Genomic DNA, 12,122 nt, shown 5'->3' on the forward strand with positions numbered 1-12,122 from the left:
AATATCATATTAAATTAAATGCTAAAATTACAGGAATAGAAAGGAAGCAATAACGTCCCTAAAAACATCAAAAGCCCCAGGGCCGTATGGGATATCAAACGTATGCTACAAAAATATACAAAGCCGTTGATTCCATACCTAGTGGACTTAAACAATGGATTTTTGAAGGGTGAAAAGATACCAAACGAAATGGCTAAAGTAAACATTGTAGTGATTTACAAAGAAGGTAAATATCCACTTTGCTGCGGCAGCTGTAGACCGATATCGTTGTTAAATTTGTATTAAAAAATGTATTGTAACATTTTTGAGAATGGACTCAACCAAATCCTTCCCCGCTTAATAAATAACGACCAGGTAGGGTTTATGTGAGAGACAAGTATCAGACAATAAAAAACAAAGAGGCCCAAAGCTACATCCAATATGACAAAAATACACAGTGAAATATCTATATATCTCTTGAAAAAGGGTCATTTAGTTAAACCCTTTGACCAAACTGTTATAAGCCTGCTAGCCAAATCAAGGCATGACCTAACACTAACTGATTAAAATTCTTATTTACCTCTATAATTAGAGGGAGAATGATCGCATTGGATCTGTCACAACCAGCTGCATGCCTAATGGTCATGCCTTGATGTGGCTAGCAGGCTTATAACGCTTTGGCCAAAGGGTTTAAATAAATGACCCTTTTTCAAGAGATATATAGGTATTTCACTGTGTATTTTTGTCATATTGGATGTAGCTTTGGGCTTCTTTGTTTTTTGTTGTATACATTTAGCCACGCCCACTATCGCTCCAATTGACACACACATATGTGTGTGTGTGTGGTAATTTTTGGGGTTGGGGAGATTTTTCTAGGAGGGTGCGGCGTTGCAGGGGTCCTTTGCTCTTCCCCCAAGGCATTTAAATTAAATGTCGGGGGATCACGTGAGGCCCCTACAACTCTAAACTTACCTTGTCTCTGCCAGCATCATGACTCGTGTCCATGGCAACGCGGCGTGAAATGACTCCACGTGGTCATGTGAAGTGCCGTCAAATGCCGTCGCGGGTCACGTGACGTCACATGAACCCACCGCGCAAGGTATTGGGGGCGGGCGCACCACCGGAGCAGAAGAGGCAGAGGGGGCGCAGCAAAAAAAGTTTACGCGTCCCTGCCTTAGAGCTTGCTGGGTATTTGTGTGTTTATTAGGTATCAGACAATACCCGGAAAATTATAAGTGTGATAGTTACATTAACCGAGCTAACCCCAAATATGAGGTCATCCTACTCTGTCTCAACCGTAAAAAAGCATTCGATTGAATAAAGTGGAGTTTCTTAAATAAGACCATGGAAGAATTTCTTTTTAAAGGTCCATTTTTAAAAGGAGTCCTTGCCCTATATGAATATCCTATTGCAACCCTTAAAATCCCAGGAGGAGACTCCCTCCAGATTTATAATAAAAAATGGAACCAGATAGGGGTGTCCTTTTGTCTCCCTTATTGTTTGCCTTGTCAATATAACCACTGGCTGCTACAATAAGAAGCAATCCCAATATACATAGTAGTTAAACAGAAAATAATATCTACAAGCTCTCCTATTCGTGGATGATATCATTCTAATGATAGGAAACCCCCTAAACAACCCCCTAGGAAACATCAATTCTAAACCTACACACAGAACTGGGAGAGTTCAGACAACTAGCAGGCTACAGAATTAATACAAGTAAGGGTGAAGCAAAACCTGACTTGACAGCAGCATGACGAGAAACTCCTAAAACTGGACTTCGACTACAGGTGGCAGGCTCAAAGCAAAAATATTTGTGCATTAATCTAACTAGGACTACAAGTTTTTATTTAAACACAACTATCCTTCACTATTCGCCAAAATTAAAAGGGACTTCCAGACTTGGAAGGGGCACCAAATTTCCTGGCTAGGCTGCATTACGTCAGTTAAAATGACCATCCTCCCTAGAATATGATATTATTTCCAGACTCTTCCAATCATAGTACCCCTCAAATTAACCAAAGATATACAGAATCAAATTATGCAATTCATTTGGCAAAACAAAAAACCGAGAGTAACTAAATCAGTCATGTTCTCAACAAGGGACGAGGGAGGACTAGCTGTTCCACACATTAGGAAATATTACCTGGCAACACATCTAAGGCTGCGGCCCCGCTGGCGCTGACTGCGCTCATACTTGAGAGCGGTGACGTCACCAACTGTCTAAGCATGAGCGCGGGTGTCCTGGCTATTTCGCAAGCGCACGTGGGGGCATTGTGGGCAAGTTGAGCGCGCTTGAAAGTAAAAAAAAATTTGTTTACTCAAGCGCCAAGCTTGAGTGAGCGTGCACGCACCGCGTGAGCGGGGACTTACACATATAGATTTATGTATGTAAAAGCAGCAAGCACCGCACACTAGCGTGGCCGCAGCTTAAGACAGATCATATACTGGCACTTAAAACCGAAGATTTGTGGATTGGTAGACTTGGAAAGTGCATTTAATAAACCAGCATATCTCCCTGCCCTGTTATGGACAGGAAAAGATAACCGTTGCAAACCACAAACCGATACAGCAGTTGTTAACTTTACCCTAAACATATGCCAAAAAACAAGAACTAAATACCAATTTATTAAGACACCCTCTAGGATGATGCCCCTGTTTGATAATCTGAGGTTTGGCACGGGATATAACACAAGAGCATGTGATAGATATAAGGAAAAAGGAATACTATATATAGGAAATATGATATACAGAGGCAAGGTTTTGAAATTCTTCGAATTTTGTTTGAAATATGAGTTTGATGGTACAGAGGGCTTCAGATTCTTACAGATCACACACTTTATTATCGGTATCGTTGCAGGAAAATAATTTGCGGATTCCTCTATTTTATTTTATTTTTTGAGGATATGTGTAGGAAGGGGGAATTGCAAAAAGGTTTAATTACCACACTACAGGGACCTAACCCCAGATACAGCAGAGACTGCAACTATTCTAACACAAACCAGTGGCAATCGCCAAAAAGACCCAGGTACATGCTGGATAAATGCCTTTAACTTGCCTTAAACTAGACCCAGCATTTCTGCATTGATTAATGTCCCATCAGATTAACAGCGGGGGTCCCTGGCAGTCCCATTCAAACTGAATGGGACTGCCAGGGACGCCTGCTGTGTTAATCCTATGGGTCATTAGTCAATGCCTTAAACTTGCCTTAAACTAGCCAGGTTACACCCAGCACATATCCAGAATGTAACCGGGCTAGTTTAAGGCAAGCTTTAGAATAGACATGGTCTCATCTGTAGCAATATCTCGAGACGACTGGGAAAATATATGGGAGAATGCGGGAAAGACCTCCATATGCACTATTACAAAGGAAAATTGTTACAAAATAGTATATAGATGGTACATTACACCCAAAAGATTGAAACAAATATTCCCAGAAACATCAGACCAATGTTGGAGAGGTTGCGGTATGATTGGAGACATGACCCATATTTGGTGGCTATTCCCTACGATCAATCCATTCTGGGCTTTGATCCAAAACTAATTCGAAGAGGTTAAAGGGATCAAAATTTCCCTAAATCCAACCATATTTATTTTATCTAAACCTATAGAAAACATAAATCTGCATATAGGTCAATTAACTACCCATATATTAGTGGCGGCTAGGTGTGGTGTTTCAGCGGCTTGGAGGAAACCAACCCCTCAGTCAAAAAGAGAACAGAGAATTGGTGAGGTCAAGCTAATGGAAAAGCTGACGGATTTCCTTAAGCACACAACAACAAAACATTCTGTAAGGTTAGGAGGCCTGGGACGATAGACAGGAACAACCGTGAGATGAGGAATCTGAGGAGCTCTGGGACAAGAAAACATAGAGGATGTTCTGATCCGTATATATATATATATATAATGTTTGTTAGAGGCAGTTAATGTTTATAGCATGATGTGCCTAAGGATAAAGAATGTATAAAATAAGAATTGTGGCACTATATAAAAATGAAAGTAATTTTCTAACAATGGCGCTACCCCTCCCTTTTTTCCCCTCCCCGTCTTTCCTTCTGTACCCCTACCCCATACCTTTTTTGAAATTTTTAATAAAAATAAAGTGTTACAAAAAAATAATAAGATAGAACCAAGGCATGTGGTAAACTTTTATTTAATACAGTTTTTGTTTTTGCTGATGTCAAGATTCAAACCAAATTATGTTTAAAAAAATTGTATTCTGCTGGAATTAAGTTTCGAGTTTGTTTTTGTCACTGATAATAACAGGCCTATAAAAGCAATGAGCCAACATGATTTCTCACTGCCTTGTGGTTTACAGATATTTTTTTCATAGTATATTTAGGATTATGGTGATACAGTTTGGAAATATGTATGAATCTATCAGTTGCCTATTGGATCGACTAATGCGTTATTGATTTTAAGTCGTGGTGTGATGTTTTCTTACAAACCTTTCCAACATTGATAGGTGATTATTGCTCATAGGGATTTATGAAGTTTTAGCTCTAACCAGTGTCTTACTTTTCAAATAGTACACTGCCAAAATCTAAAGGGCTTATTCAATAAGCTCCCATTGGAGCTAAGGGGAGTTTTTGACCGATCTCGCTGTGATCAACAGCATCGGAGTTTATTGTATAAGCATCAAAGTCTCTTTTAGTGACCAGCGGCATGTTATAACCATATCAGATTTGTTTTATTTGTTTTCAGCCTTCCACCATTTGTGCAGAAGAGGATGCGTGCTTTGGTTCCAATAAGAATTTTGAAACAGTATCAGACCTAAGTCCAGTTCCTCATGACCGTAATAATTGTAAGTAGAATGCAGCCCAATCATTATATATTTCTCAAAAGGCTCCATTTCCACTTTTCTTTTTTTTTTTTTCTTGGAAATTGCATTTACATTTTCATTCTAATAATTTTGTTTACTGTTTACATCTCCTAGGAATTTTCAATTACAGTGAAATATTGAATGACCACCTAAACATTGCACTCCTGAATTTTCTTAGAAATATGGAATAGCCTGAATGCACCACTTTGGCATATATTAAATTATCCCCTAGATGTTTTGTTTGTATTTTGACCAATTTATGACAATTTTATACAGCAGTCTTTAAGCGTTAAATACATTATATTTTGTCTCTTTAATCTGCTTTCAAATGTGAAAATGCATTGACTACATAAACTGCCGTTTGCTGTGGTCATTAAACAAGACAAAAAGGTGAGGTTTGCCTCTAACAACACCAGGTGGGGGTAATCGCCTTACATGTGAAGTAACAGCAATAGAGAATTTGTGGCTGTAGGTGGTGCATTCAATGTAAACATTGAGCACATGACCCTTTTTTGTAATCTGATATATAGGCAATACGATACCGCATCAAGATGAAATATCAGAGGCAGCACTCCAAATGGTAATCAAAATATTGTTGTCTTGTTGATTCAATACAATATTTTGATTACCATTTGGAGTGCTGCCTCTGATATTTCATCTTGATGCGGTATCGTATTGTCTTAATTATTTTATAGGATTTGCACCCAGTATTGTGTTGATTCAGACGGAGTGCTTGTGGTTCTTTCAAACTGCTATATATATATATATATATAGTAACCAGCCACATGATAGTAACCAGCCACACAGCAGACTCCCAGTAACAAACAAATCACCAAAAATAGTCATCACAGATGACCTGTAATAATGATTATTTACAGGATAATTGTGGTGTAAGGACTCTGATGGTGAATGTATGATTGGATGTGAGTAAAAAATATGAAAAAAATATGCAAATACAATAAAAGTATATAAAACCAATGAAAAATAAAAATTATTACAAAAAATGTTCTTTCACCCAATGATGGGATAAAACCTTGTAGGGATATTAGAATGTCCGGGCTGCTTCTTCCTTGGGGTCAACAACCTCCCAGCAATATCTATAGGGAAAAAAAGAGGAAAAGCGCCCGATCCATGTGTAAAATCTAATAACAAAGTTTTAATATCAATGAACAAGACAAATGGACACTCACAATTTGTCAATGCAAATAAAGCATTGTATGGGTGAACCCATGCGCCAACATATAGCCTGCTTGCCGACCGCTTGCTCCATCACATCAGACCTCACTGCTGCTGGTGTCACTCGGTAGATCGTCCCTCCGGCAACCCAAAAGAGCAGCCTGTGGTTGCTAGCAAGTTCAGTCAGTATTGCGTAATGCGTGCGATGTAGGGAATACCTTCCCCTTACTGGCAATTGGCGTGACCCTACGCGTTTCTTCTGATACAACGGATTTCATCAAGGGATCTTTTGGGTTGCCGGAGGGACGATCTACCGAGTGACACCAGCAGCAGTGAGGTCTGATGTGACGGAGCAAGCGGTTGGCGAGCAGGCTATATGTTGGCGCATGGGTTCACCCATACAATGCTTATTTGCATTGACAAATTGTGAGTGTCCATTTGTCTTGTTCATTGATATTAAAACTTTGTTATTAGATTTTACATATATATATATATATATATATATATTCAACATTGAATGTACACGGTTTATTCATTGTTTGGAACCTTTCTAACAATTATATTTATTTTTGTACCTGGGGATATTTTGCCCTTTTTCTTTTATTTTTTACTTCAGTCAAATGTTTTGCAGTTTTCCTGACGGAGAAGAGGTTATAACCACATACTGTATCCACTTTTTAAAGTTATTATTCATCAAGTTCCTTGAGCAGGGCCAGTTGTATGTATGCGTATTTACAAAAAGATGCTACAATTGTTCAGTCTTTTATAGTATTTAGTGTTTTCTTTTTATCACGTTGGGTTCCTGATGTTCATTCCTTTTGCTCCCATTCTAGCGATATCAACGGTAGCATGTCGCCTGCCTCAGAGGATTGGGGACACTCAGGAATCAGACCGTGATTGGGAGCTGTCACAGTGGTCTTCCAGGGAACCAAACCAGGTTTTTTAACTACTCCATCTGAGTTCACGTTACGTTCCCTTAAGTCAGACCATCTTGTAAACATGCTGAAAAGTAGTTATTTATTAAAACACCTCCCCTTGCTTACTCTCCTTTACAAAAGTTACATAGTATGTAGCACTTTGATATTGGATATTTTTTAATTATTAGCTGTTTGAAGATGGACAAAATGAAAGCCTGCAGAGCAATCTAAGTAGACGTCTTGCCTCTCTTCTGTTAGTTTAGCAATTGGATTGAGAGCAGAATGTAAAGGTTTGCAGTTTTCACATGGTTGAGTTGTGACCATGCAGGTGACACTGCTCCTTTACAGATTACACCCCCTGCCTGCTTCTGTCTGACAGACCTCAAATTCTATGCTTCTTGCTGACTCATTTTAGGTGAAACCGCCAACACAACACGAGATGCCATCAAATCTTGATTGTCCCTTTTTCCTGAGGCCAAGGCATGAAGATACTGGAATGCTGTTAAGTGGTGTAAAATCATCAGATGTACCCCACAGTAAGATATTTCCTTAAGATGTTTTTCTTGGCAAACCAGGATGACATTCCCAAACGCAAATCCTTTCTCTTTATGGCGTTAACTCGGTCAGCAAAATAAGAACTTATTTGGTATTGCACAATTATTGAGATTGATTTAAAAGTACTGTACCTCACAAAGTAGTATTCGATTCCTTAGTGTCGCCTGCACCATTCATTTTTATATATTATTTTTATTGCTTTTTCATTTCACTGCCTCTGATATGTGTATTAAATAATTGCACATATATAATCTTTCTTGACCAGTTATTTAAAAGGGAAAGTAAATCTAACAAGTATGTATATATGTCTTTATTTATATAGCGCCATTAATGAACATAGCGCTTCAAGTAGTAATATACGTGACAATCATATAAATAACAAATAATATAAATAACATATAAAGGAGAGAAGTGCTTCAGACATAAAAGTAACATTTATGAAAAGGAGCACCTGCTCTGAAGAGCTTATAATCTAATTAGTGTCTAATAATGTCACATAATATGTATAAAGTTATAACAAAGGATTTGTTTTTCACTGCAACATTTAACTTGATCTATTCTTGAGGATTTTCACAGTTAGAATCTTTGCTTTTAATTCTTGTTGGTTAGAATATATTAATATAATGGATTATGTTTTAGTGTGGTAGTGCAAGGTCCTACCAAACATGTTGACCCTGAAAAGTGTAGGTTCATCACAGGTTGGTGGATCAACAAGAAATGTTCTGCATACATGTAGAGTACAGAACATCCAAAGTCTCACCTAACATACAAAAAGACGGCTGAATATCCCAGTGGAGATTACAGGATGAGTGTTGTCTAATGATATATGTTTCTGTTCATGCTTAACTGGAATCACTTTCATACACTTTCCCTGGGACTGACATAATTGTATATAATAGAATTGCTAAGATATTTGTTGCATGCGTTGTTAAAACATGCTTTTTTTTTTTTTAAGGAGTGGAAGAGTTTGATTTGATTGAGGACAGCAGAGCTTCTAGACTTCAATTCAGGCTTCAGAGGCGTACACCTATAGTGACTAGACCCGAAACTGCTGTGTGTTCCAGCTTGAAACACAGAGATTGTGTATATGATACATGTGAAGAGCAGCAACGCTGCAGCCCCGTCTCAGAGAGTAACTTTAGCAGATCTTTCCAGATGTGTCCTGTCAAGAAGACCAGTGACAGTGGAGACGAGATGTTTTTGGGATGTGTTAAGGGCCCATGCTTATTGGAACCACCTGAAAATTGTAACATTACTGCGCACGGGAGACCAAGCAAGTGGTCAAAGTATCAAAACGTGTCTCCCAGCAGCCCCTTATACCAAAACACCAAGGACAGAGAAGAGGCTAACGACTTCTGTGCAGAGAGTGTCTTTGGAAAGGACTCAAATGAAATAAAGGAGAGGCAGAGCTATAATATGAACCCACCAGGGTCTGCTCACCTAAGCTCTTTAAAAGACAGGCTTGGTCTTCAGAACAGCAAAGATACTGATTCATGGATGGAGCCGCTCACCAAACGCCTTGCTACAACTAATAGTACCCTGCCTCATATGAGGAAACAGAGTCTGCGCTCTCCTGTAACAGGAGATGGCCAGGTGTGTAACTACCAGAGCAAGCTCTGCACGCTTCCCCCTTGAGAATATGGATGAGGGACGTCACTTACATGTTCAATGAAGAGTGCTAAATCCCTCTTAGTTCACAAGTCCCCACAGGCGTGTTCGTTCTATTACCTGGCTTCACTCCTTTTTCATTTCAAATGCATGGGGGTACTACTGAATACGGTATTTTGAGTGCTGGGCGTAAATTAAGAAAGATTACACAGGTTTGAAAGTGTCAGGGGAACGACTATGAAATGTTTTTGTTTTGGGGTTTTTTTTTCCCAGCCTGCAGCTATTCTTGTATATTTGTTTACAAATCAGACAGCCAGAGTCACTAAACTGCCAAAGTGATTTTGCTTTCAAAACTGCCCACTGAAGTGAACAGTGAAAGCATAAACAAAACAACAGGGTTTAGAGCATTTGGCCAAGAATACCATTTTCTTCAGGAAATCGCATTCTAGTTTTATGAAGGAGACGTGCCAACCTACTCTCACCAATTCAAACATTACATGAATGATTCATTTTATAATTACCATTATATTTATATATGTGAATTATTTGGTTTTAAGATGATCTTAAGTTTACTGTTAATGCAACAGATCATATTCAGGGCTTTATACCCAACCTGACTCACAGCGGGAACTGCACCTTGATAATGTCCATAAAGACATAACTGTCATCCTTCCCATTGATTAGTTCTCATATTGATGGTGGGTGAATAATATCTTAATATTATGCTGTCATTTGATTTTTCAGATATCTTCTTCTTTGGAGCTGTGCTTTCCCAGCATAGAGTCAGTACACTTTGCAGTCCTTCCTGAAAGACAAGTGAAGATACCAGCTGTTTTCCAATCATCCGCTCACTACAAACAAGTCTTCACTGCATCTCTCACAGGTATGACTTCTGAAGTTCAATTCCAGATCTTTAAACGGCGTGTCGCTCTTAATAATTGATTCATTCCATTTCCAGTGTGCTCCAGGTCTGTCTAGGTTTAATTGAGTACACCTTAGTTCTATAGTTGCATGATCTGATCATGAATCCTCGTAGAGGAGATCTTTGGAACCAATCTGTTAGATATAAAGAAGTAATCCATTGTACTATATCGTGAGTGAGGATGAGAAATAAATGTGTAACCTTTTTCATTGGGTTGCAACTCTCTCCAGATGTCCGACATCTGATTTCCTTTTAACCCTTTAAAGAGAGCCGCCATACCTTCCTTTTCTTCGGGCACTTAGATTGGGTTGACTTGTCTAGAGCAGGGTCAAACACTGTATTAAAGTCCCCTGAAAGAATCACTTGACCCTTGGATACCTTACTTAATGTATTGAAGAATGATGAAAAGAACACAGGGTCTTGCTCACATGGGCATATATGTTTGCGATCGTTAGATATTGACCCCAGCTAGTGTCAATCAAGATCAGAAATCTGCCTTCTTTATCTTTTATGGCTAGTTCCACCACAAATGGAAACCTATTATGGAATAGGATGACTTCTCTTTTTTGGACTTTGGCTGAGGCAAAGAAACATTGGTGAAAATGTTATCCATGTATTTCGGGAAACTTTTTGTGATGAAATGTGTCTCCTGTAACAGAATAATATCTACATTTTTACATTTATAGCTCGTCAGGTCTACCATCCTCTTGAACGGGCTATTGAAACCTTTCACATTATGCGATAAAATGGTCATCGACATCTTGTATAAAACAATTTCCCGCATAATGTAGCAGACCACCTTATACAGCCACCTTATACAGATGCAGCGGCCGTTATTCGAACACTTTACGCGTTGTATACCTCGGAATACCCATGTCATGGCGCGGGATTTCTTCCAACCGTACCGCATTAAGACGCAAGTGCAGGCGAGTGCAGAAAATTGCATTTTAGTGTTAAACAGTGTTAAACACTGAAATTGACACAGTAGCACAATACTGTACACATTGCATTTCATTCATTTCTGCCACTAATATGAAACAGAATCCATGAAATTCAAACAAAGCAACCGCGATAAACACGAGTGCCTGGGGTGATTGGCCACGTTAATGCTGCGTGGAATACAACAGAGCACACGAAAAGGACTCCGTGATTTGTTCGAATAATGGCCGCTGCATCTGTATGACCACGCAGGAGACTCACCCGTTCATTTTGAGAGATATATCGACCAGTTTGGAGGACCTGAGCTTTGAGGTAGGTGGGGGGTGACTAAACTTTGGTGAAAAAAAAACTGAACCAGAAACCTGAGCTGAGCCAGTCGAGCTCGGATGAGACCCTGACTCCTATGCCCTTGGGTATAACTCACCCGTCAGAACAGCATGAGCGCTATTTCCGTTTTCCCCGGGTGGGTAAACCCTTGGGACCCAAGGGACTTGTTTGGTGTCTTGGGTTCATCCCATGACATTCATATGAGGAAACATGTGAGCAGCTGGGGCGCCCACTCATCTCCTCCGCCCCCAAAACACTTCTAGAACTTTGAATACATAGAATATATGAACTTGACTAACCAACAACATACTGAGTTAAGTTATAAATTTAAACGCACACAGTGAAGTGATGTCTCCTGGGTAGCATGTGTGACTCTCACTAGCTGTTAATAGTTTGTTGTTACTTGTATTTTGCATAACTGCTAATCCATATATCATCTTAAGTAAGTTTCTGTTTACCTACGAGAGCAGCTTTATCAGTTGTGACTTATCCTTTAGCTCCTTTTCAGAGCAAGCTGTTCCTTCCTTAGTCTATACCTCCCAATACTCTAGCCTGGCAGTGTCTAGGGCCTGTCATACTATCCCTCTCTCCCTCCTGTTTCCATTTCTCTGTGTGCTCACCAAAAACCTGCTTTTATAAAACCCGAACATGTTTTCCTTAACCTCTCCGTTATTTATATAATTTTTATGTACGACTAACTCCAATTATGCACCAACACTTAACCACCTACACTACTCTTGCTGAGTTAAACTAGACCACGGGGTAGGTCCTGCTTTGCTGCACACTAAACACCTCTTTCCTTCAGCACTTTGCAGATTTAGGGCCACATGCAGTAAAGTCCGATAGAAAAAATCGCCAGAGTTTTTTTTAAATCACC

The 12,122-nt window shown here is 39.3% G+C and overlaps 1 protein-coding gene across 7 annotated transcripts in view; it reads left to right on the forward strand.

The window, feature by feature from the left end:
• Nucleotides 1-12,122, forward strand: part of ZGRF1 (zinc finger GRF-type containing 1) — a 95,197-nt gene that overhangs the window by 22,449 nt on the left and 60,626 nt on the right. For all 7 annotated transcript variants that reach the window (XR_012804154.1, XM_075617044.1, XM_075617017.1 and 4 more), the window contains 5 exons: nt 4,684-4,783; nt 6,811-6,914; nt 7,310-7,430; nt 8,405-9,042; nt 9,802-9,940. Coding sequence is in view for 6 of the 7 variants with exons in the window: in XM_075617044.1 (XP_075473159.1) it covers nt 4,684-4,783; nt 6,811-6,914; nt 7,310-7,430; nt 8,405-9,042; nt 9,802-9,940 (1,102 nt within the window). In the remaining variant the exon portion in view is untranslated. The remainder of the gene's footprint in view (nt 1-4,683; nt 4,784-6,810; nt 6,915-7,309; nt 7,431-8,404; nt 9,043-9,801; nt 9,941-12,122) is intronic.

The sequence above is a fragment of the Ascaphus truei genome, chromosome 1 (assembly GCF_040206685.1).
Source record: "Ascaphus truei isolate aAscTru1 chromosome 1, aAscTru1.hap1, whole genome shotgun sequence".
In the NCBI taxonomy this organism is placed as follows: Eukaryota; Metazoa; Chordata; class Amphibia; order Anura; family Ascaphidae; genus Ascaphus; species Ascaphus truei.